This window comes from Rhincodon typus, chromosome 3 (assembly GCF_021869965.1).
Source record: "Rhincodon typus isolate 14 chromosome 3, sRhiTyp1.1, whole genome shotgun sequence".
Classification (NCBI taxonomy): Eukaryota; Metazoa; Chordata; class Chondrichthyes; order Orectolobiformes; family Rhincodontidae; genus Rhincodon; species Rhincodon typus.
Window position 1 is genome coordinate 5445898 of NC_063334.1, and position 24040 is coordinate 5469937.

The following is a 24040-nucleotide window of genomic DNA, read 5'->3' on the forward strand; positions in this document are numbered from 1 at the left end:
AGCTTTCCTGCTCCTCAGATGCTGCTTGGCCTGCTGTGTTCATCCAGCTCTACACCTTGTTATCTCAGATTCTCCAGCATCGGCAGTTCCTACTATCTCTGGAACCTCTTCTTATCTAGGTTTTGATTTTCTATATCATTATCAAGAATACCCCACTATTAACATCATTTGGGGTACCATTGACCAGAAATATAATTAAACCAACCACCTAAGTATAGGCTGCAAGAGGAAGCCGAGAATGGGTATTTTGTGATAAGTAACTCACCTCCAAAAACTTCAAAGCCTTTTTAATATTTGAGAGTTAAGAGCGTAATGGAATGATCTCCACTTGCCTGAGTGCAGTTTCAACAACATTGTAGTAATTTGCCATCCAGATGTAACAGCCTGGTTGGCTGGCATCCCTTCCCTGACTGGTGTGCTGTGACTGCCCTGCTTACCATTTACCAAATGCACAATAATGATTCAACAAAGTTCTTTTGACAGCAAATCTGTGACCTCTACCACCTAGGCAGAAGGCACTTTGAAACACTACCTCCTGCAAGTTCCCATCCGCATAATACACCAAGCTGACTTGAAAGTGTATTGTGGTTCCTTCATTCTAACTGATTCAAAGGAAGGGAAAGGAAGATTGTTGTGCTTGCTGGGAACCAATCATTTCAGTCCCACAATATCACTGAAGGAGTTCCTATGACAATAACTTAGGTGCAAACGTCAGAACGCAGAGTGTAGTGATTTAAAAGATAGCTAGCTAACGCCTTCCGACAGTGAATGAGGCATTGGCAATTAAATACTGACCTTGCAAAACCAATTTCCAATGAATGAAAAGAAAAGCATTTTGGAGTTGTTAGTTTTAGGTTTAGATCTTATTGTCACATACTCAAATACGTAAGCACGGGAGTATGGTGAAAGGTGTACAATTTCACCACACGCAGCACCATCTTAGGTACAAAAAGCTTAGGTACAAAATAGTAAGAGAACTACAGTTAAAAAGTTAAGCATTACTTTCGTAGAATAAGTAGAACAATAAAGCAATAAGGTGATAGTTAACATTAAAGTAATGACTCATTTAGTTAAATTACTCTGATTAGTCATCAACTTAATTTTCATTTATATTGTGATTACCAGAATGGTGTTATATAAACTAGATGTCTCTCAAGAATTTTTTTTACAAAAAAATAAGACTTGTCAGTGACAATAGGAATATTTATTGCTTGTTGCTGATTATCCTTGAGAATGTGGTGATATCATGACCATGGGATAGAACCCTGAAGTACTGTGGATGTTTTTAACTTTTAATTCTGAAATTTTATTTTGAGACAGAGTTTCATCACAAGTCTGATTAGACTGCTGTAAGTCCATAAAAGATAGCAACAGAATTAGGCCTTTTGGCCCACTGAGTCTGCTTTGTCATTGGATCATGGCTGATCTGTTTCTCAACCCCATTCTCCCACCGTCTACTAGTAACCTTTAATTCTCTTACTAGTCAACAACCTACCCATCTTTGTCTTAAAGGCACTCAATAACTTGGCCTTGGCAGCCTTCAGTGGAAATGAATGAAAGCATTCACCACCCTATGGCTGAAGAAATTCCTCCTCATCTCTGTTCTAAAAGGTTGTGCCTAAAGTCTGAGGCTATGTGCTCAGGTCCTATTCTGTCCTGATGTGGAACTATATTGTCAACGTCCACTCTAAGCCTTTTCAGTAACCTGTGATTTTCAACGAGACTCCCCCAACCAAAAAAAAAACTCCATCGAGTACAGACCCAGAACCCTCAACCACACCTCATATGACAAGTCCTTCATCCCGGAATCATTCTCGTGAACATCCTCTGGAAACCCTGCAACACCAGCTTCCTTAGATACAGGGCCCAAAACTGCTCTCAATAATCCTAATGCAGTCTGACCACTGCCTTGTACAGCCTTAGCAGTAGATTCCTGCTCTTGTATACTATTCCTGTCAAAATGAATGCTAACATCGTATTTGCTTTCCTAACTGCCAACTGAATATGCATGTTAACCTTAAGAGAATCCTGAACTAGGACTCCCAAGTGTCTGTGCTTCAGATTTCCAAAGCCTTTCCCCATTTGGAAAATAGTCTGTGCCTTGATTCTTCCTGCCAAAGTGCATAACTTCACGCTTCCCTACATTGTATTCCAGCTGCCACCTCTTTGCCCACTCTCCTAGTCTGTCCAAATCTTTCTGCAGCCTCCCTGCTTCCTCAATACTACCTGCCTTCCACCTGTCTTTGTGTCATTGGCAATCCTAGTAACAATGCTCCCAGTTCCTTCATCCAGATTGTTAATGTGTAACGTGAATAGTTGTGGTCCCAACACTGACTCCTGTGGAACTCCACTAGTCACTGGCTGCCATCCTGAAAAATATCCCTTAACCCCACACGCAGCCCTTTCCAGGCAGCTAGTCCTCTACCTATGCCAGTACCTTGCCCCAAATCCATGGGCCCTTATCTTATTTAACAGCATATTTATCTGCCTCCTGTGAAAGTCACATCTTAAGAATGGCCAGTAAGCATGCCAGCACTGTAGGTAAAACAAGGAATGAACTCTCTAACTCAGTGCTGCAAGCCAGTTTTAAAAAGGATGCAGGGCAAAGGAACCTCAGCCCACAAACCAAGAATCTCAAAAATCGATTGTTGAACTGCCAATGTCAATGCTATTGATGTAACCTAATAAAGGCTGCAACATTGTCTTATTGCACTTACATTTCAGAAACTAACTGTATAACAATATTTACATTTTTTAAATTTCAGAACTTGCTTCTTTTCTAATGTGTGTATATACATTTTGTTAGTATTTCTTCTTGCATGTAGTAATTAGTAAACCCAACCTTTGGTAATTTGGGAAAACCATGCTAAGTTGGCTCCTTTTTAAAACACGTAGTCTGGGAGAAATATATCCACATGGAAAAACATCCTTTATAAACTGACTTTGTTCCAACCAGCTGAGGGAATGGATGAATAAACAAGGGAAACCAGTTCATCCCTTTTCAGTTGGGAACAGAAAACATTTTGGAATATCCCATCTACAGCTGTGATAGAGACAGAAAATAGAAGCATGAGGAGGTCATTTGGCCCTTCAAGCCTATTCCATCATTCATAATGATCATGGCTGATCATCTAAATCAATAGCTTCTTCCTGCTTCTCCTCTTCCCCCTTCCCCTTAACCTTTTGTTTCCTTTAACGCCAGGTGCTCTATCTAACTCTTCATTGAAATCACACAATGTTTTGGCCTCAACCGCTTTCTGTGGTAGTGAATTCCACAGGCTCTCAACTCTCTGGGTGAAGAAATTTCTTCTCATCTCAGTCTTAAGTGGTTTACCCATTATATAAAAAAAAAGTACCTTGTCTCGGATCTTGTTCTAACATTGCTGAGCTGCTCTTGAAGAACTGCAGCCCAGTTGGTGTAGGTACACCTCCACTGCTATTGGAAGGCAGTTACTGTGGACTGATTTGCCCTTTATGAAGGAGCATTCAAGGCATCTAGATGTTTTATAACTTAGGCAATTAAGTCGAATTATAGATGTCCGTCAGAGCTAATCTATGAAGCAATTTAGGGACAGTATGTTAGTGATGGGTGTGGGTGCAGCAGTGCTTCAAGCTAGCAATTGCTTGGCTTTTCTTGATCATAGAGAATTATATCTTTCCTGTCATGTGGTGCCCGGCAAGCTGTCCACAATTCCAGCTGTGGTCCAACCAGTGCATTATGCAGTTCTCACATCCCTGCTTTTGTATGCTACACTTCATCCAATAAAGCAAAGCATTTAGTATGCTTTCTTTATTGGCTTGTTTACCTGTCCTACTACCTTTGAGTCCGTCTGCACCTGTAGGACTCCCACTTCTTCTAATTGTCTCATATCTTCTGTTTATTATTTATTCCCTAGTTGTGTTTGCCCTGTCCAAATTAAAAGTTTTCTTTCTTGTAGCCTTCACCTTGAGTCAGTCCTTTGTGAGAAAGTCACGATTGCCCTTTCTATCTGTGGAGGAATTTAAATGAATGAATTAAAAATGTTGTGACAGAGCCGTGTGCTAATTAATTGCATTCCCCAACCCCTCAAAATAAAATCCAAAATCTCCTTTTGTCAATTTGAAGCAGTTTTTGATGTCTTTACACTCTGACAACGCTTTAAGGTACCATTCGTTATGTAACCAATTTGACACTCTAAGCCTTTAAGAACTGCCTGTTCTATGTTTGGATTATGCTGATGGATTTTGCAGAAAATTTAAGTATGACTTAGCATTGGTAGAGTATGCATGAAAAGTTTAGAAGACTAACTTAGAAGGTTTGAGTAAAGTTCACTAATGAGCTTTATTAACCAGGACCCATGGCACAGTTTCAGGGAAGAATAGAAGAATTTACCTATTGTTCTAGACAATATTTATACTTTAATGTATCGTCAGCAAAAACAGATTATCAGGTTTTTACTGTTTTTGGAACCTTGCTATGTGAACATTAGTTGCTGTGGTCCCATTTTAGAAAAGTGGCTGAACTTCTTCATCGGCTGTGAAGTCTTGTTGTGAGATCCAAAGGTTGTGAAAATTTGCTGTGTTTTGTAGCATATGTCTGTAGTTGTATCATGGTTTTCAAAGTTCTCTTCTAAAATTCTATGTGGTAGCCTAAATTGTCATATCTGGAGATGCCAAGCTAACTTCGTTGGTATGTGACACACAAAGCAACGTTGTGTCATCCTGATGAAACAATACCTGCTTCAGAAGGTTCTGTTTGTGTAAGCAGGGCAGCCTTAGTTTTTGAAATCTCCATAAGGCTGAATTGGAGCCTTGAAAGGATATTGATAAACATTAAACCCATATTGTCCATTTTTATTTACCCTAAATTGTTGGTATGATCTTGGTTTTCTGATTTGGTATTTAGTCAACAAATTGGCAGCCACAGCAGAAACCACATTTTCCAAACTTTGAGGCCTATACAGCAAACTCGTGTGAGAAATATAAGCCAAGTAGAAACAAATTGCCAAGACCCTCAGTGTTCAGTTGCTGAAGTTTCCATGGTATGTTTTGTGTAGTTCTGTGTGAAGTTTTTAATTCTTTAAGTGGAGTTCTCCTTTTAATGTCAGTACACTTATTTTACAGGTGAACAACCTTATAAGTGTCCACAGTGTCCTTACTCAAGTTCTCAGAAAACTCATCTGACCAGACACATGCGCACGCATTCAGGTTAGTATAATTAGTGGTGAGTGAACTGTGTTTCGTGATAATTCCAGGTGATGTGAAAGGATGCATGATATTGTATCTTTGTGAAAGGAGCTACCCATCTAGGAGGTTTAAATACTGCCATAGCAGCTTCAGAATTTGAATTCATTTTTGAAAAAAAGTCTTCAGACTAGTATCAGTAAAAATTACCAAGAGCAACAGGTTCACTCAAGCCCATTTAGGAAGGTAATCTGATATTGTTGTCTGATGGAGCTCATCTCTCTCTAGACTCTCATCTGTGTGGTTGTCTCTTAACTGCCTTGAAAGGGCCTAGAAAGCCACTCAGTTTTATCAAAGTTGCTGTCAACATCTTACACAAAAAAACTAACCAACACCATCGTGGGCTAAGAATGAGCAATTAGTACAGCAAACGTTTTATTTACTGGTATGTATGGGACTAGGAGTGTGCCACTTAATCAAATATTCCAGATAATCAAGAGGTATGCATAACCGCAGTAAACCCTGACCAAGTGAAGCTTCAAGACATCAACATCCCTCAAAAAACCTGTGTAAAAATGTCAATAACCATCTAAAGTTAATGTACAAACATACAGTAAGTAATAGAAACATAATGCAGCAGGTATATACTTCACTGTTATACTTTATTGGTAGCACTCGGACATTGTGGTATTTGAGGCTTTTCTTTGCAGGTTTATCAAGAGTGCCAATTGATAAGGTGCCTGTTAAAATAAAGTTTGCTGTACCAATTGTTTCAGTTATACTCCTAAGTTATTTTTAATACAGTTGTTGTATTACCCAGTGATTACTTTTATGGATATTAAACTTTTATATCTTTACTCAATGTAATCCTTGACAATGTGTATTTCAACCTTAGAAGCTGTTTTAGATGAGGCCTGTTCTGTCTTTTGATATGGTTTTTGTTTAGATTCTGATGAGGTTGTTGATTTTGTTTTACCCTCTATAAACTGAGTGATGCTTGGGCCAGTTGAAGTGGCTCAGAAGGGAACAGCCAATCCTGGACCTACTGGCTTATGCTTCATTTTGCAGTGCTTTTGAGCAACAGACATGACTATTTTTAAAATATGTATTTTATTTATTGTATCATATGCATGTATCTATTCTTTAACATAATTGAGCAAATGTGCCAATTAAGGGAGTCAACAACACTTACTGATTTTATTCAGAAATTGGCCTCCTTACTCTTAGCCATAAAGTTAAATAATGGTGTTCAATGATCTGTTTTATGCATAAACAAGTTCATTAATGCGAATTCTGTTTTTGTATGTTTTAAAAGGATGCAGTTACTTTTCCAAGTACTTTCACAACTGTAGTTTTTATTTGGAATGCATCACTGAGTTGCTTATTACTTAGTTACACAATCAGGACAGGAAATGTTGATGTTTTTCTCTCTGAAAATTTGAACAGTTGGCATCTGGCTGTGTAGTTCCATAGTAAAGGTTGATAATAATTTGGTTAAATTAAAGATGTATTATTTCTGCTTTTTATTGCACTTGTTGAGTTCAGCATTCTTTTAGACTTAATTTTTTGAGTTTCCTTCTTTGTTTTAAAAAGTAGCATTTAAGTATTAATTATCCGTATGTGTTGATTTAGTTGCAAAAGTCAGGGAGCAACTAAAGATCCAAGAGTTGATCCCTGTGACTTTGGGATAGTTGATGCCACCTTGGCTGGTGTCAGGAATGCTATTACTCCCCTGCTGCCCTTATATCAAGAAGGTAAACACCATCCTGTAACTGTGTCTATTTGTTGTGGTCCTCACTGGAAGTGCACATGAGGACAGGTTGGACATGCTGTCCGACACTTGGTTGAATTACCTGCTAACACTTTCACACAAAAGGATGGCAACTTGATTAAGCTGCTAGAAGTGTAGCCAGCAATGGTGAAACTTTAACAGGTCAGTACTTCTGTGGCAACTTTGCTGAGAAGGAAGGAAATGAGTTGCAAGTTCTTGGAAAAAAATCATATGGGATTCGCAGCACCCCTAGTTGTCTTTTACACATGGCAAAATGTTAATTCCTCCTCATTTATTCAACATCAAATGCAACTGGAATAAAACTAACATCAAATGATTGAAAGAACTACTGATTGCCAGGATAATTTGTGTAGTTATCTCTGAACCTCATTCACTCACCAGTACTTAAAAGATTCTCGTGAGTACTATAGCAGGGGAGCAGACCCAGCCTACTATATTGCTGTGTGATTCTACAGATTATCTACCCACAGCCAATGCCCAAGAAGCTATCACTTCCATTCAGGATCTATAACTAAATTCTGCTTCCAATATTTTTGTCAACTGTTTTCACAGAGCTCATCACAGGGAAAGACTCTTTACTTTCTCTTCGTTGTTCGTTTCAACTAATATAGGTTTGCCAAAAAGATTATTATTTGGAAACTTTTGAAAAGAGCAATAATGAATTCATGGGCTGCAGTGTTTATCCCAATTTATGCCTTCCAGCTTGCTTGGTCCTGACCACGAAAGATTCAGTTCATTAACTTTTTCAACCATGGGCAATTTAGCATTGTATGAAGTATAATTTGCACCCCACCAATGCATACACTGATGTGATAAATGTAAAACAGGTGTAATTCAAGCAACATATTTTTGAGGTTAAAAACCTGGGATATTAAGATTAAACAACTGACAGCTGTTGCCTACAAAAGGCGATTCCTTTGCTCAAAAGGCTTTAAAACATTTTTTGGGCCAGGAGCCTGGGTTCAAGTCCCACTTGCTCTAGAGGTGTGTGATAACATCTCTGAACAGGTTAATTAAGAAAATATCTTGCTCAAAAGGCTACGATGCTCACTTAAGAGAGAACCCTGGAATAGCTTTGAACTACAACTGTTGTTAACTATTTCGATTTTCAAAGATGACATTGCAGCTCATTAGTGGTCTGGGCAGTTATCAAATTGAAATCAGCTGCTGGAGCAGCTCTATTGCTTAGTTTGCAAAAGACTGAGAGTATGGTATTCTTTTAGTTTTGTTTGACCTTTCATGATTCAAAAGAATAATTGAAATGTTCCGTGCTGGCGTCTTTTTGGGAAGGAAATCTGTTTTTATTCGGTTTCACCTAAATATGAATTCAGATCCAGAGCAATGTAGTTTGTTTTTAACTGCCATATGAAATTGTTTGGCAAGCCACTCGGCTGTACCAACTAAAGGACAGTTAGTGTTGGTCAAAAATGCTGACCTTGCCAGCGATGCCAACGTGAAAATTAAACATAATGTTTGAGGTGTTGACACCCAGCACCTGGCTCGTGTGTAAAATAGCGCAGAAAATGTTCTGGACTGAGACAGAAGCTAATTACGTAAATTCACTCATAAATTCAGTACATTTGAATGTGGCTCCAGGGCAGAAAAGTTTGTCCATTTCCTGTCCGTGTGATAGCTGCTTCCCAAAACTGCCATGGTGAAAATGATGGTGAACCTTGGGATGTATCAGTAACTGACCCGAAGTGTCTGCTGGAAGTAGAGGGCATTAGAGTGACTGCCTCCTATTTCAACAATAACCTACAGGTTGACGGTTCTGATCTCTATCGAGGCCTTAGTTGGGACTTAATTTCAGATCTTCAGGCTGCTTTCATTCATGTAAAAATCTAACAAAGGGTTAGGCAAAGTAAACACACAGAACTGCAGATGATGGAAATCTGAAACAAAAACACAGCTGGAGGAACACAAGGTCTGGCGGCATCTATAGAGAGAAAGCAGAGTTAATATTTTGAACCCAGTGACCCTTAGAACTGAAGAAAGCTGCAGAAGGGCAGAATTTATGCTGATGTGGTGGTGGGTTTTGGCAGGGGGTGGGTCTAGGAATAGAGTACATGGAGATGGTGCCGAAAGAGTGAAAAAGGGATAGGTATGGAAAGATTGCTGATGATGAACTAGGAGAGGAATAATAGTTAGGTGGGATGCTAACATGCAGTGTAAATGTTTGAAAATGGATTGGCTGTGCGGGGAGCAGTCTGTACAGTGCAGGACCTAGGAGTGTGGGGGAAGGGAGCAAACAAGAGAGAGAGTCACCACATTCTGAAATTGTTAAACTCAGTGTTGAGTCCTGACGGCTGTAAGGTGTCTGGATGAAAGGTGGGAAGTTTTTCCTCCAGTTTGTGTTAAACCTCGCTATTGCAATAGGCCTGAGAGAAATGTTGGCATCGAACATGATGTATTGAAGTGGCAGGCAACTGGAAGCTTGGGGTCGTTTTTGCAGAGAGAGAGTGGAGGTGTTCAGCCAAGCAGTTGCCCAGTCTGCATTTAGTCTCTATTTTGGTTAGGCAAAGTAGTTGCTTTTGACTTTGAAGCACCTGAATTCTGAGATTTCTGATAGCTTTATGTATGCAACTATAGCAAACAATGGTGGCAAAGCAGGTTCGCCTTGTGTGAGGGCTAACATCTACAGCAAAGTAATTTCACTTGACTTCAGTGTTGTAGATGTAATCAGTTAAAGCCTGATATTGAGTAGATCACTGATGTTAACAGTGAAATTCCATTTGAGGGATTACTGCTTCTGCTATCTTTGGAGTCCGGATCGGTAAAAGATTAAAGGGTCACACCACTGATGAAGATGTACTAAACAAACCTAAGATGCTGTTAAATCTTTAATCAATTAGGAGGTTTTAATTGTTTAATATGTATATGTAAATCCCTGAATTCCTTTGAAATCACTGTCCTGGGAGAACTAAAAGTTTTATCAGTGTAAAGAAGAGGTGACATTTTAGGTCAGACAATGCATGTTAGGTGTGAGGCCTTGTTCAGAATCTGTTTGTGTTTTAGTTTGGAGTCAGACTGGTTTTATTTCTAAAGTAGGAATTTATAAAATGCCACATTGACATACTGTCTATAAATTGTGTGCTTTTTCAACAAATTCACCCCAAAGGGGTGTGTGTGTGTGGATGGTGGGGTGGGGGGAGTAGGAGGGGTATGGGTACTGGGGGAAGTATTTGTGAGGGCCTTCGGGACAACATTGACCACAACACTGTACAGCCCTGTTGTGGCAACCTATGCAAGACAGGCCAGATTTTCGAAATGACACTACCATCACACGTGGGAACACCACCCACCACGTGCACAGCAGATACTCTGTCTCATACGCTGCAGGCAAGGATGCCCCGAGGAATGGTATATTGGTGAAACCATGCAGACGCTACAACAATGGATCAATGGACACCGCACAACAATCGCCAGACCTGTTGGACTATAATCAGGTGTTGTGTGATTCCTGACTTGTCCACTCCAGTCCAACACCGGCTCCTCCACAGAATGATTATAAGACCGATTATTAGTTTTCAGATCCTATCATTAAGTGAACAATCCTTCTAATGTAATAGAACAAGGAACTGCAGGTACTAGAAATCTGAAACTAAAAAAGAAATAACTGGAGAAACTCAGCAGGTCTAGCAGCATCTGTAGCGAGAAGCCCTTCTCATTACCATGACAGAAAGTATGAATTTACACCCTTTCAGCCCTTTGCCCTTCTGTTGCTATTTCTCTCTCACATTTAAGGAAAACCATCTCCTCCAGTATTCCAACTTGAATGAGACCTCATTGTTTAGAGGTCGCAGATTTGAACTCAAAATTCATTGTAATTCTGAACCCAACTTACTTTGCAAACCAGGCAGTTTTGTTTGTTTTGTGGATGTTAATGATTGTATAGTCTAGATTTGCAACTGTTGACCTGAGTTTCTATTCTTTAATAGCTGAAACTTAAGGTCAGTTAAAATCAACTATTACAAGAGTGTGGATGAAATGACCAACTCAAACCTTGACATTTTTCCGACTAACACTCAGTAATCATCTGAGGATCCAAGTAAAACTCATTAGGGCTCCATGGAATTGAGTGCTACCAAAAATTAAGTGTATTAATATTACTGAAAGTATTTTCTAAATAAATCAAAGTGGTATATTCTTCAAGGTTCAAAATACCTATGGCCTAACCATTTTAGTATATGGGAATTCTGGTCTTACGGGAAACTCAATTTATTTATGACTGGTAGAATTCTCCATGCATGTTAAAGATCTTGCATCATCATATCTGACCAGTTTGACATCCTGTTCTTCAGCCCATGTTGTTAAATCTATCTTTAAGGGGAAGCTCAACAACTGCTTTCAAGCAAAAATTGGTATGATCAGTAATGGTTTTACTTTCCAATTTAGACTGACATTGTAAACAAATTGTAATTGGAATGAGTTGTTTGCTGAGTCTCTGTCTTCCACAAAATGCAAATGCTTGATCAAATATCAAATGAAATGATTTACAAAGAAAATGCAAATGCACTTTCATGTGTTGAGAAAGTTCTGACACGAGGCTATTGAAGATAATCCAGTCAAATCGTACTTGGTTGACTTTATTGAACCCAACAAATGAGTTTCATTTTCAGATTACAGGTATCTTTCTCATCATCACATTGAGGTGGATTGCCTTATTTTTGGTATGGATTTCTTAGTTCATAGTGAAATGTGAAATTCTTGGGTAAGATCCCCATTAAGCTGTTGAAAAATTATGCCAGGTGAAATGTTATCATTGCTTTTGTGAGCAGTTTTCTTTTGTACTGCATGTTTATTTTCTAAATGGTGTGGTAAGGCTGCTACTCATTATATGTTGATTTCCATTTCCCTACAATGCCTTCACTGGACCAGATGACTTTTGATTCCATTCTGTTATGGCACGTTTTTACTTTATGGTCAGTATTGGTAGGTATTAATATTTAGTTTACAATAACAAAGTTATCTGGCATGATATGTTCCTACATTATTCAGTCTGATTTTTGTACTTTGCCTTTATTTTTTAGTATGGTAAAAGCTACAATTTGGTACGAGTCCATTGAGTCTATCATGCCTGTACCTGTCTTAACTCTTTAATGAAGGTTGCCTATTCTGCTTCCTGTTTCCTGCCCTTTTTTGTTTCACAAGAAGATGCCCTGTCATTTGAGGACAGGTTGCTTGGTTTTTTGTGGCTGAGGAGAGATGATGTGCTAGCTAGAATCCCTGCTATTCAGAGAGAAAATCCATTTGACCTGAAGCTGTATCTCCTGTGATTACAAGGCCAGTCTTGGTTCTTTTGAACTGCTGCATTTTGCTAGTGGTTGGACAATTACAAGTTAGTTTTCTTCAGCTTTGCAATGCAGAACATCCAATCCAATTCCAGGTGCTTAAACTACCTTACTGGAGAGGCGATTGAGAGGAAACCAGAACCTGTGTTAATTGTTAGCTATTAACTATGAATACACTACATGATCGGCACATTATAAAATCTGAAGCTCCCTTGATCCACAGCCCACCTGTATCCCAAGATCATGACTCTGTTGTGCTGTGTGTTAACCACTTTGGGGATGAGGTACCATGTCAGCAAAGGTCCAATATATTTTCCTGTAAATATTGTATAAATTTTAAAGAAAATCTGAGTGATATGTGACCACTTAGAATAAATATATCAATATAACTTTTACTACATTTTATAACAAATGCAAAAAAATTATGTTATAATACTGAATACATTTTGAAGTCCCTATTTTGAAAGTTGCCTCAACTGTCGTCATAGTTATATCTGATATTATCGAAAGATCCTAAATAATGTTTAAACTGCCTCACTCATTTTGGTAGTATAATGATGACCGAATTCAGTGGTTACTGAAAGTAGCATATGCATATTATTGGTATGTATTTGGCCATGTAGTGTATGTTGATGTGCCTAATCTTGAATTATCATGTCAGTGAATTTTCATATTCTTTCAGTATCTGTGAATCTGTAGTTTTGAATTGTCCTTTGTATACTTTGTTTATGTTGATGTTATGGTGCTGGGACCTAAAACATTAAAATGATTTGGGTGGCTTCAGATGAAGTGAATTCCTAGAATGAGTACCTTCAAAATAATTTTAACTTCACTATTAAAAGGATTTACTTAACAGCCTAGAAATACAGCAGTAACGTAAATGATCAGTAAATGGATGTTTGGATAAGATAGCAAAAAAAATTAAGAAATTTCTAAGATCATTCCAGGACTTCATTGTAAAATTAGTAGAAGTTGAAATTTCATGTGCCCTTGTGTCACTGGTGACAGCATTAGATCTCTCTTCAAAGTAAATGCACTCTGTGAAATACAAGGATCATAAATTGAAATACAATAATTAGTTGTTTCAGATTTTAATTCAGTTAAATATAGGGTCTCCAGACCAATTCACTGACAATCATGTTACACTGTCTGAAGGGTCAGTGAATACTTTATAATGCACCGTCCAGTAACTAAATGTTTCTATTGGTGTATTTCAACAGGTGAGAAGCCATTTAAATGTGATCAATGCAACTACGTAGCATCAAACCAGCATGAAGTGACACGGCACGCCAGGCAAGTTCACAATGGACCCAAACCTTTAACTTGTCCTCACTGTGAATACAAAACAGCTGATCGCAGCAACTTCAAAAAGCACGTTGAGCTCCATGTGAATCCACGTCAGTTTCTGTGCCCTGTCTGTGAGTATGCAGCTTCCAAAAAATGCAACTTGCAGTATCACATAAAGTCTAAGCATCCGCACTGCAGTGATATTACCATGGATGTATCAAAGGTGAAGCTGCGCACCAAGCGAGTTGAGTTAGACATTCCTGTTACGAAAATGGGAAAAAAAATGTCAGACAAGCTGCAACCTAAAAGAGCTGAAAATCCAGAGGAGAAGATTGTTCCCAAGCCTGAAAAAAGTGCATCTGTGTCAAAGGAGCAAGGTTTCACTTCAAAGACTCAAAGGATGAAGACACGAAATCATAAAGTTTCTGATAACAAGGTCCCATCGAAAAAAAGGGAAACAAATGCAGAAAAGGTCAGGAAAATAAAAGGTAGCAAAAGAAAGGTTTGCTCAACAGATGTGTCTTTGCAGGAGAAGTCTGCAGTTGAGACCTATACAGAGGTGAAAAAGAGGAAAGTATGGAAAGCTAAAGAGTGTGTTGAGCATGATTCAAAGAGAAGCAAAGTCAAATTAGAAAAGTCCTTGCATAAGAAAAATCTTAAATGCAAGCAAAGTCAGAAGAAACACAAAAGAAATAAAAATACTCCTATAATTTCTGCTGATGATTCAGGAAAGAGTAAGAAACCTGATCAGCCTGAACATCAGCAAAATCTGTTGAAAAAGAAAAGAGATAACTCCAGAAGCTCTTCATTTAGTAATCCTAGTGCTGAAGATGTGCATAAGAGAGATACCCAAGATTCAGAACCAACGTTGGATATTCTGATGACTGAAATTTCAGTGAATACTGCTGTTGAACAAAATGATATGCAGTCTGCAAAAAGTACCTGTGAAATGTTATCAACAATCTCGAAAGAGCCCCAAATGTCTCCTGATCAGTTAACTGACTCTAAATCAGAGGAACAAATGTTTATTAAAAAGATGAACAAAAGTGAGTTGCTTTCTGTAGAAGAACCTTCTGCAGCTAACACAGAACAAATTTGGATTCCTTCTCATAGTTCTGGGAAGAAAGAATATGTAACTAACTCAGCCAAAGCGTGCAATACAGAGTCGAAAGGGATGAGTGAAGAATCCAGGTTAGTTTCTGATTTTGAACGAGAAAGGGCTGTTCAGGTGTTCAGTATTGAATTTCCTAACTCATACAATCCAAATAAAGACCAGAATTGCATTGGTCACCAGATGGAGGACCAGATTAATGCCAGCAAACAGATGGCAGTCCAGGCTAGTGCCAGTGTGCAAATGGCAGTCCAGGCTAGTGCCATTGAACCGATGGAGGTCCAGGCTAATGCCATTGAGAAGATGGAGGTCCAGGCTAGCGCCGATGATGAGCTGGAAGTCCAGGCTAGTGCCGGTGATGAACTGGAAGTCCAGGCTAGCGCCAGTGATGATCTGGCGGTCCAGGCTAGCACCGGTGATGAGCTGGCGGTCCAGGCTAATGCCAGTGATGAGCTTGTGTTCCAGGCTAGCGCCGGTGATGAGCTGGCAGTCCAGACTAATGCCGGTGAGCAGCTGGTGGTCCAGGCTAGTGCTAGTGGGCAGCTGGTGGTCCAGTCTGACCAGAAGAAGTTAGAGTTTGCTAATGTTCCAGCTCACCACGATAAACACCAGGATAGTGCTAATGAGGTCCAGGATAGTGACGCTAACCAGCACAAGCTCCATTCTGGTGGTGATAAGGTTCAGAATAGCAAGCAGGATCAGAACAAAAAACAGAACAGGTATGAGATGGTAGAAATGGATGAAGATGAAGGTATTCACAGCCATGAAGGAAGTGATATCAGTGAAGATTCAGAAGGAAGTGATGACTCTGGCCTGAACGGAGCAAAGTCCATTCCTGATGACAAGACCAACAAAAGAACACTAGAAAAAGATGTGATGGATACTCCAGAGAGTTTTGTTTGCATATTCTGTGATCGCATATTCAGTGTGAAAGGAGAGTTTACCAAGCACCTTAACCGCCACTTGGTAAATGTGTACTATCTTGAGGAAGCAACTAAAGGCCAGGAATGAGCAGAGTCTTGAGATTTGGCAAGCTTTCCCAGAATATTAATAATTGCTGTGAAGTGATACAGTTCATACGAATGCAATTAGATTTGGGATGTTTTGCCAAATCCCTCAGAACTGTTTATTGCTGTAACTGCATGTATTTCCTGCTCTTTCAAGTTTCTGGCTCATATTTCCAAGGTAGTACAACAGCATTCATTCACACATGGTGGCTAAATATGTTAATCATGCTTTGTAGCAGTTTAATCACCACTGATTTTGAATTGTCATTGCACTATTATTACTCAAAAAATTTATTTCATTTCCTTGATTCTGTTCCACCCCATTGTAAATACTTGGTAACACTGGACATTGAATTTATTTTCTGTTTTTACATGACCCAGGGTTTAAGCTGATACACAATGATTATTATAGCAGTTCATAATTTAAAAACTCAAAGTAGTGGTTGAATGAAAGAAATTGTGTCAAGTGTTTGATTTGGATATTTCTGTTGGCAATGTTAAAATGAAGTCCTCTCATTGAGCAGTTTTGCATTTTGTGGGCATTTAATGCATTTGTGCTGAAAGTGCATTTTAATCTTGGTGTACAATGTGTGGAATTAGCCCATTTTCATAGATTTACATTGGCAATATCACAGTTTTCCCATTTTAGTTTTAAATCATAACAAATATTTTTACATTGACAGTTCAGAGAGCATTTTCAAGGTAACATGTTAAAATATCCTGCTTTTCATTCAAGTCACTGAGTGAGCACTTTGTAAGATGATATCATATCTCAAATATCTAATGTTACAGGCCATGAAATTTATTTAGGAGTTTGTAGCAAACAGTTCTCAGCAGCCACAGAGGAAAATGATCCAATATGGTGCTTTACAGCTTATAAAATTGCACGATATAAGTAATCAACTATGCAATATGATTAAATAGTGGTAGTTTATATATAGTAATGTTTTTTTCTGTATCATGTTTTTATATTTGTATGTTTAACCAGCATTTGGGACTTGACAATTAACCAAACCACTGTGCAACAAACTGTTTGGGGGGAATTGTCCTGCTAAAATGCTAAAATATGTTCCACCTATATTGAGCATTGACACAGTTTTCAAAAGGTGAATGTCAAGCACCCCAAATAAGCAGAGGTGTAAAAATCACTGTCTTGCATCCTTTTTTAGTTGAAGAGCTATATTTCAAGTGTGCTATCTTGCCAGCATTCTGTGTTGTAGCACGTAGAGCTGTTGGCAACCTAGACTTTCCTTGTGGCCATTTGTAGATCAGTTGTTATAAATGGAATTGATTTTGTCCCAATTTAGTGAGGTAATCTGTTTCTAATTAGTGCACCAAGCGTAATGGCCCTTTCTTCATGCAAGGACCTGTCGCAGTTTTAATGTTGCACTCAATTCTTAGCCCCCTGCTTACACATTGATGATTCTGTAGACCTGACAGAATTATTGGAATGCAACGCTTTGAAAGATTTGCTCACCTCTGATTTACTTAGTTAGTGAGTTGGTATGGCCAAAGAACACAAATTACTGTGATTACCTTGTGTTTTTTTTTCTTATGACTTGATGATGTGTAAACTGTTTGGAGTAGCCACTTTTGTTAAAGAATATGGAAAACAGTTTAAATGCTGAAAAACATTTTCTTTGCTTTGACAATCATGTTGACATACTCATATATCTGTGATCAAATTACAACTTAAGTTCACATAGCTTTTTAACTGTAATTTGTTTATTGTTTGTGGTACTCTTATTACAGGTTTTGAATACAGTTTTGTACTGTAACTTTTGTACTAAAACATGATTACAGTTAAAAAATCTGTGATATTACAGTTTTAATAATGAATGCTGTAAGAGGTCCAGAGGCTCTGCTCATGCTAATATGAAGCATGTTTGTGCTTTTCAGTTCTAGAGTACTACTTAACATCCTCATTTTGGTACTAAAATGCTAATAGGTACACCAGCAACCCTGTATCTCCTGTTGGAGGTAGATAGCACATGACAATAGATAAATATTGTTTGCTTAAAATAATTAGAAACTGCCGTTTGTCACAGTGGAAGATTTGTGTCCAACTTTGAATCTTACTCACTCTCTAGAAAGAGCCACTTTAGCAGGATCTGGGTTAGTTGAGATGTAATTTTTAAAAAAACAATACTTTCCAATTCCAGATTTCCACATAGTGCAAAATGACAGCATAAAGTACAAAGGAAAAATGCACAGTAGCTACTATTCAATTCAGCAATAAAGCTTTGCTGTTTGATTTTTTTTTTGTCGGCTCCCTAGTAATGAGATCATCACAAGACCAATGACTATGTTGTAAACTTTATTCAAGAATAAACCTTCCATAAAAAGGGAGATTTTCGTGTTCTGTATCCAGGTGCATTGTTTCACTTGGGCATGGCAAAAGTTGAAAAATCAAGAGGATTCGAGTGGGTGAGTGAAAGGGAACTCGCCTGTTTTTCTGATCTTTGATGAGAAGCTGTAGATTTAGAAAAACCTGCACACGATTTACTGGGCAGCCATTAATTAATTAAAGCTTCTGCATAACCAAGTGATCTTTTCAATAATAGACAGCAGCTTTGTTTTTTCCAAATTTATTAAAGGGAAATACTTGCACGATCAATAATTATCTTCATCGCACTCAAAAATCTTGATCCAATGTAAGAATGCTGGGAGTGACCTGCTATATCATCCGATTTTGAAAATCTTACAAAGTGTTGAATTTCTGCATTTTTCTGTGTAATATTAAAAATGTCAAATGGCATATCTAGAATTTTAAACATTTGTTCAGTTTCTATGCAAACATTTGAATTACAGTGGCCAATGACAGTAGGAATTCCTGTAGATTCAGCTTTTGTGTTCATGATATTGTGCCTATTTTGGTATTATTGGAATCTTGCAGCCCATTGATTCAGTGACAACTTTGAAAAATTTAACACCTGCCATTCTTCTGTTAGTTCCCCACATCTCTGCACATGTTTATTTGCAGGTATCCAATATCTTCAATCCTTTTGAAAGTTACTATTGAATCTCTTCCATTGTTCCTTCAGGCAGTGTGTTTTAGATTATAACAAGTATAAAGAAAATTTTCTTCCTTTCCTGTTTCTTTTATCAATTATCTTAAATCCGTCACCTCTGGAAACAGCCTCCAGGCAGTGAAAGCAGAGTTGCTGAGGCAAAACAATCAAACACCTTTTCTAAAGCAGATTGGGTAGCAAGGTTTATAAGACGTCAACTCTTTCAAGAGGGGGCCCATGGCTTAGTTTATGAACCTGTTCTAAACTCAAAAAATGCAACTGCTACTCGCGGTGATCATATTTGCTACAAAGCCAATTAATTTATGTGCTGGCACTGTAATTTACCAGGAGAGGATGAGAGAATTGAATGAGAGAGGTTGGCTTAGCAGCCTAATTGCCATGTTCTTGTTAAAACAGAATGTGTAATGGAATAAATGACTATGTTCCTTTTGTAATCAGTTTGCCATTAGATTTGGTTGGAAAAGCAGAGCACTCAAACTGCATTAAATCTGAGAGCATAACAGCTGTTTGACCTTGACCTAAGACATAATAACTTCATGTGACAGTTGTTCCTGTGCTCTTTTCCACAAGTTACCTCAATGAATAGCTGAGCCACATAGTCCCGAGCAAAGTCAGTTTTAATTCCAAGTCTGTGCTGTAGTGGAGGCTGTTTAAATACTTAGACCTTAAGGGAGCTCCTAGTTTAGGGAATAAAGTTTCTCAGGGTTGCTGCGTCTGATCATTAACTCTTTGTGAAATACATTGGTGCTGATGTCAGGTGAAGAAAGAATTGGATTTGGCCCTTGTGAAGTCAGTGAATTGGTTTTCAACAAACTGAGGAATATAATACATGTACTAGTGTCTTAAAACCTCACTGCAGTAGCGTCTGGTGGTGGTGTATGTCATTTCAAAATATTTGTTGATTTTGAACTGTAAAAATGTTGGTGGAAAATGGAGTATTCCTTATATCGATTCCAAGAACATGCATTTTTGGCTGGGTCGTTGACATCTTAATGTAGACGTTGTAAAATATAACAAAAACAAATGTGTTTCGGTCTGCAGTTTAGTCATAGTTAACTTCACTTTGCCAGCAATAATCTGAAAGAGCTTCTGCTGTTGGGAGGCAGTCGAGATCACATTATTTAGTCTTGGTGGAGGAGGGGAGGAATCATATAATTATCCAAGTTGTTGAAGGCATATTTAACAAGAATTGTTGGTTATTAAGTATTTGACTAATTTTATGCATTCACTGGTTGTAAATGTTGCTGGTAGGGTTAGCATCTGTTGCCCTTGAGAAAGCTGCTCCCTGAACAACTCCAGTCATTATCATAATGGTCCACCTTCTCTTGGGTTAGAATAATATCAACAGAACATATGCAGTCTTAGCACAGAACATGGCAAATTTAGTTTGCAGGGTAACGTGTTTGTTGAGTGGTTAGAAATGAGGTGTGTACAGAGATACCAATGAGGAAGGATGGCTAATGAGAACAGGCAGGAACACTACAGAAAATCAGTAGGCTAATATTTAGCTTTGAGCAACTTTTAAACTGGATAACTGCCAAAATAACAGGAAGCATGCAGACGTTATAGCAGTCACTGCTCTAAGAGACCTCTACAGCATGATTCACAAAATATTTTGGTTGTTCTGTACAAAAGCACTGCTATTGGTGCTGGATTAAAATGGAAGCTTAATAGTAATTCAGAATTGTTTTACAGCATTATCTGTGCAATACTTCTGTTTTTCTGAAGATACCAAAGTTTAATAGATAACCTACTACTGTACTTCATTCTTTTCAGATTAATAAATAGAATTTTGATTTCAAGGGTAAATGTTTGTCAAAGAAAATGACTCCGACAGTTGTATTGGACAGAATAAACTGTCACAGTTTTAGTACAAAGACTATGTGTATAAAGAGGATATTTTTCACTATCTGCCTTTTTGTTAACTAAAGTTGAAACAAAAACTAATTTCTTTCTGTAACTTTCTAAAAAGCATCATAGTATTTAGCAAAACATTTGCTGCATTAAAGTTTTGAGAGCTCAATTGCGTGTGCCTTTCATTTTGGACTACTTTGTTTTCAGCTCAATCTACCTTTTTTCCTTCAGACTAGTTCAACATGCAGTATCAACTGATCCACACCTACATTTAGAGTTCATTGTGTTAAAATACTTACATTCTAGAGCTTAGGGCATCAGTTACATCCAAGGGTATTAAAGGAAATAGGGGAGCACATTGTAGATGGCCTAAGTATAATCTTTGAGTTCCCTACATACCAAATCTCTGGACTGGAAAACTGCCCATATCTTTCCTGTTCATCTGTGGTGGGAAAATTGTTGGAGCCTGGAACCAAAGATAGAGTGGGTAACTGAACACCTCAAAATTTCAGGTAGTCAGATGCAGCCAGCATGGATTCATGACAAGTAGGTCTTGTCTGACAACCTCATTGAATTTTTCTTTTAAGATGTGACTGAGGTAGTGGATAGGGGAATGTCTGTGGATGTTGTTTATAAAATGCCTTCAGGAAGTCCATATAAAGTCCTATGTAAGAGCCTGGTAACTAGGGTAGAAGCCCATGGATTTGAGGGCAAAACTGTGACAGATAAAGTTCAATATAAGCAAATGTGAGGGTATCCATTTCAGACCAAAAGTTAATCACAATGATGTCCAAGGTGACATGAGGATTCAAGTGCATAGATCTTTAAAATGCCACAAACACGTGTAGAAAATAATGATTTTTAAATAATGTCTCATAACTTAAATGAGTGCCAAACTGACACTTTTACAGTAGTTTATTAAGCAAAAGACATTGTAGCTTTACTACATAAAATCTACACAACCTAATAGTTATTGGAAACTAATCCATAAAGAACACGTCATTGTGTGCTTCTGTTGATTCAGTTCTAATTTTTGTTTTAATAGAGTACTTTGTGTCCTAGGGGCATTCCAACGTATTTTACAGCAAAGTAAATATTTTTGAGTAATCACTTATAATGTAGGCAATATGGTGGTCCAAACAGACATCCACAAACAGCAATGAGATATTGACCAGATAATTTACTTTTTGTTGCTCATTGAGGGATAAGTATTCGCAAGGACACACTGAGTAGCTACCTAGCTTTTCAACTAATGGCATAATGGTTTTATCTCCAGCTGTGAGAGAAGGTGGGAAAACAGTTTCATGTCTGATCTAACAGATAACTCTTTAACAGTAGGACTTCCTCAGTATCAGTTCACCCGAATTAATTGCTTGAGTCCTGGAGTGGAACTTGAACCTTCTGATTTAGCCATGAGTGCTTGCACTGACACCATAGCTAGTTACCACCTTTCCCAGGAGAAGTCTGATTATTGGCAGGTAATAAGGCCAGTGTTGCTTTTTGCTGGAAAGTGGATAATAGCAGTTTGGGAGGCTTGACTGATTTTGCCTCCTTCTGGTTGACACTTCCCTTTAGCCTAATAAACTAGGAACTTGCTTCGTGTAAAGATGATGCAGTTACCATTGTTCAGTCAATGTGGTGCAGAAGAAAAAATAGCTATGTCTTTTTGCAGTAAAATCTTATTAACAAACAGGCACTACAAGCTGAGGCAAATATGTCAGCAATCACAAGTTAATCATCCTTCAATTTAAATAATGTAATTTGAATTCTAAACATGCCTACAAACTTAGTGTTTGCATTGCTAACATAAGCAATGGGGTACTTGCCGCAGTGGAAGAGTATCTTTTGACCGTGATCTCCTTCCCCTTACATGGCAAAGCCCTGTAGCTAGAGAATTAGATGCCTGAGTCTTTCGCAATTATTGGTTAATTTAGTTCATTGCTAATTTTTTTTTAATGTGTTTCATACGTTGCCCTGATTACAATGTGTCTTAGTTGTTAATGATCTACTGCTCTGTAGCCAGTTTAAACGTAGTACAAATGCTGAAAAAAGGTTGTTCTTGGAGTAAATGTGCATTTCTTTGGTTCATTCTATTTTTATGCAGTTGGATCAACACATGGTAAATATTTTATTGTAGGTTGTTGATCTAGGGTTACACTTTGCCCAATGACAAGATTCAACTATGCATTGGTATGTTGCTGTTCATTAAAATTGTTTTGAATTAGAGTTTGTTCTTATACATTGTTTAGATTTACTTAATTAAAGAAAAACAAAATGCTGGAAACACAGAACAGTTCATCATTTGTGGAGTGAGGCCGATTTCACATTGAGTTTAGAATTGATTCCTTCAATCAATTTGCACTCTCTGCAACTCCACATTACATCTTGCCAGTTCCAATATTCTGTAATTTCCTTAAGATATACTATTTAGATATTGTTTCTGTCTCATCCCTTTAATGCCCTCAGGTCACAAGAAGTGACCATGGGATTCTTCAGTGGAGCTGTGCAATTAGTCCTACTCTGCTGCTCTTCCCTCCCAGAAGAGCAGTTTTTAATGTTCAAATATCTATCGAATATATCTTTTGAATGTTACTAATGAATCTACTTCCACCGCACTATCAAACAGTAAACACCAGAATAGAACAGCTGACTTTCTAAAAGAAAATCCTTAAGTCACCTCTTGTTCTTTCGCCAATCATTTTAAATTGTGGCCTCTGGAAAGTTACCCTTTATAAATCTGATTTTGGGAGCGTCACTCTTAGTTTTGAGGAGAAGAATCTGCCTTTTTCACTCTTGCCAAAACTGAATCTCCTCATCCCTATTATTCTAACAAATCGCTATACTGTCTAATGGTGTTCAGTTATACAGAATGTAACATTCTGGCAGCTGTGGTCACTTCAAACAAAATCTTCACTTTTCTCCAACATACAATGGTGGTGCTCACCTCGGACAAGCTGCTGACCAAATAAGGAGCACTAAGAGTTCAGCAGAAGGAGAATAAGGGCTAAGTTGGTGTACTGCTGGAAATCTGGTTCCAGTGGGAATTCAGTCCAAAATGGAGAAAGGTGCTGTAACTAAGCTTTGCTGCAAGAAGTAAATCTCCAGAGTAAGAGGTAAGTGGGATCAAGAAGCAGTGTGACCAGTGGCAAACTGATGTCAAAAACTAGTTTGACATGGTGTAGAGAAAGAAGCTGATTGTGAGTAGGACGGGTGAACATTTCTCATTTTTAAAATAGAAGTATGTTCTTCAGTCTGTGTAAACGTCTCCAGTGTTTTTGTTTCTTTAAAAAGAATAGCTGGTTAAGTATAAGATTCATGCTGTCTTTTTTTCATAAAAGCAAAACATCATTGCAGTAAAGCATAAAGAGCGGGGAATCTACATTAACTTAGAAATCAAATTAAATACAACAGTAATGGCAGGAAGTTGCTGGACACTGAGGTGATCCAGACCGAACACACTGTAATCCATGATAACAAGGTGTAAAGCTGGATGAACACAGCAG

The 24040-nt window shown here is 38.1% G+C and overlaps 1 protein-coding gene across 1 annotated transcript; it reads left to right on the forward strand.

Moving 5' to 3' along the window:
• The first annotated feature begins 2513 nt into the window (after positions 1-2513).
• Positions 2514-20706, forward strand: LOC125481013 (RE1-silencing transcription factor A-like). The gene is made up of 3 exons (XM_048619720.1): positions 2514-2537; positions 5088-5187; positions 13467-20706. Exons 1-3 carry the CDS (start codon positions 2514-2516, stop codon positions 15653-15655), a joined length of 2313 nt encoding a protein of 770 aa, XP_048475677.1. The 3' UTR covers positions 15656-20706.
• Positions 20707-24040: the final 3334 nt, after the last annotated feature.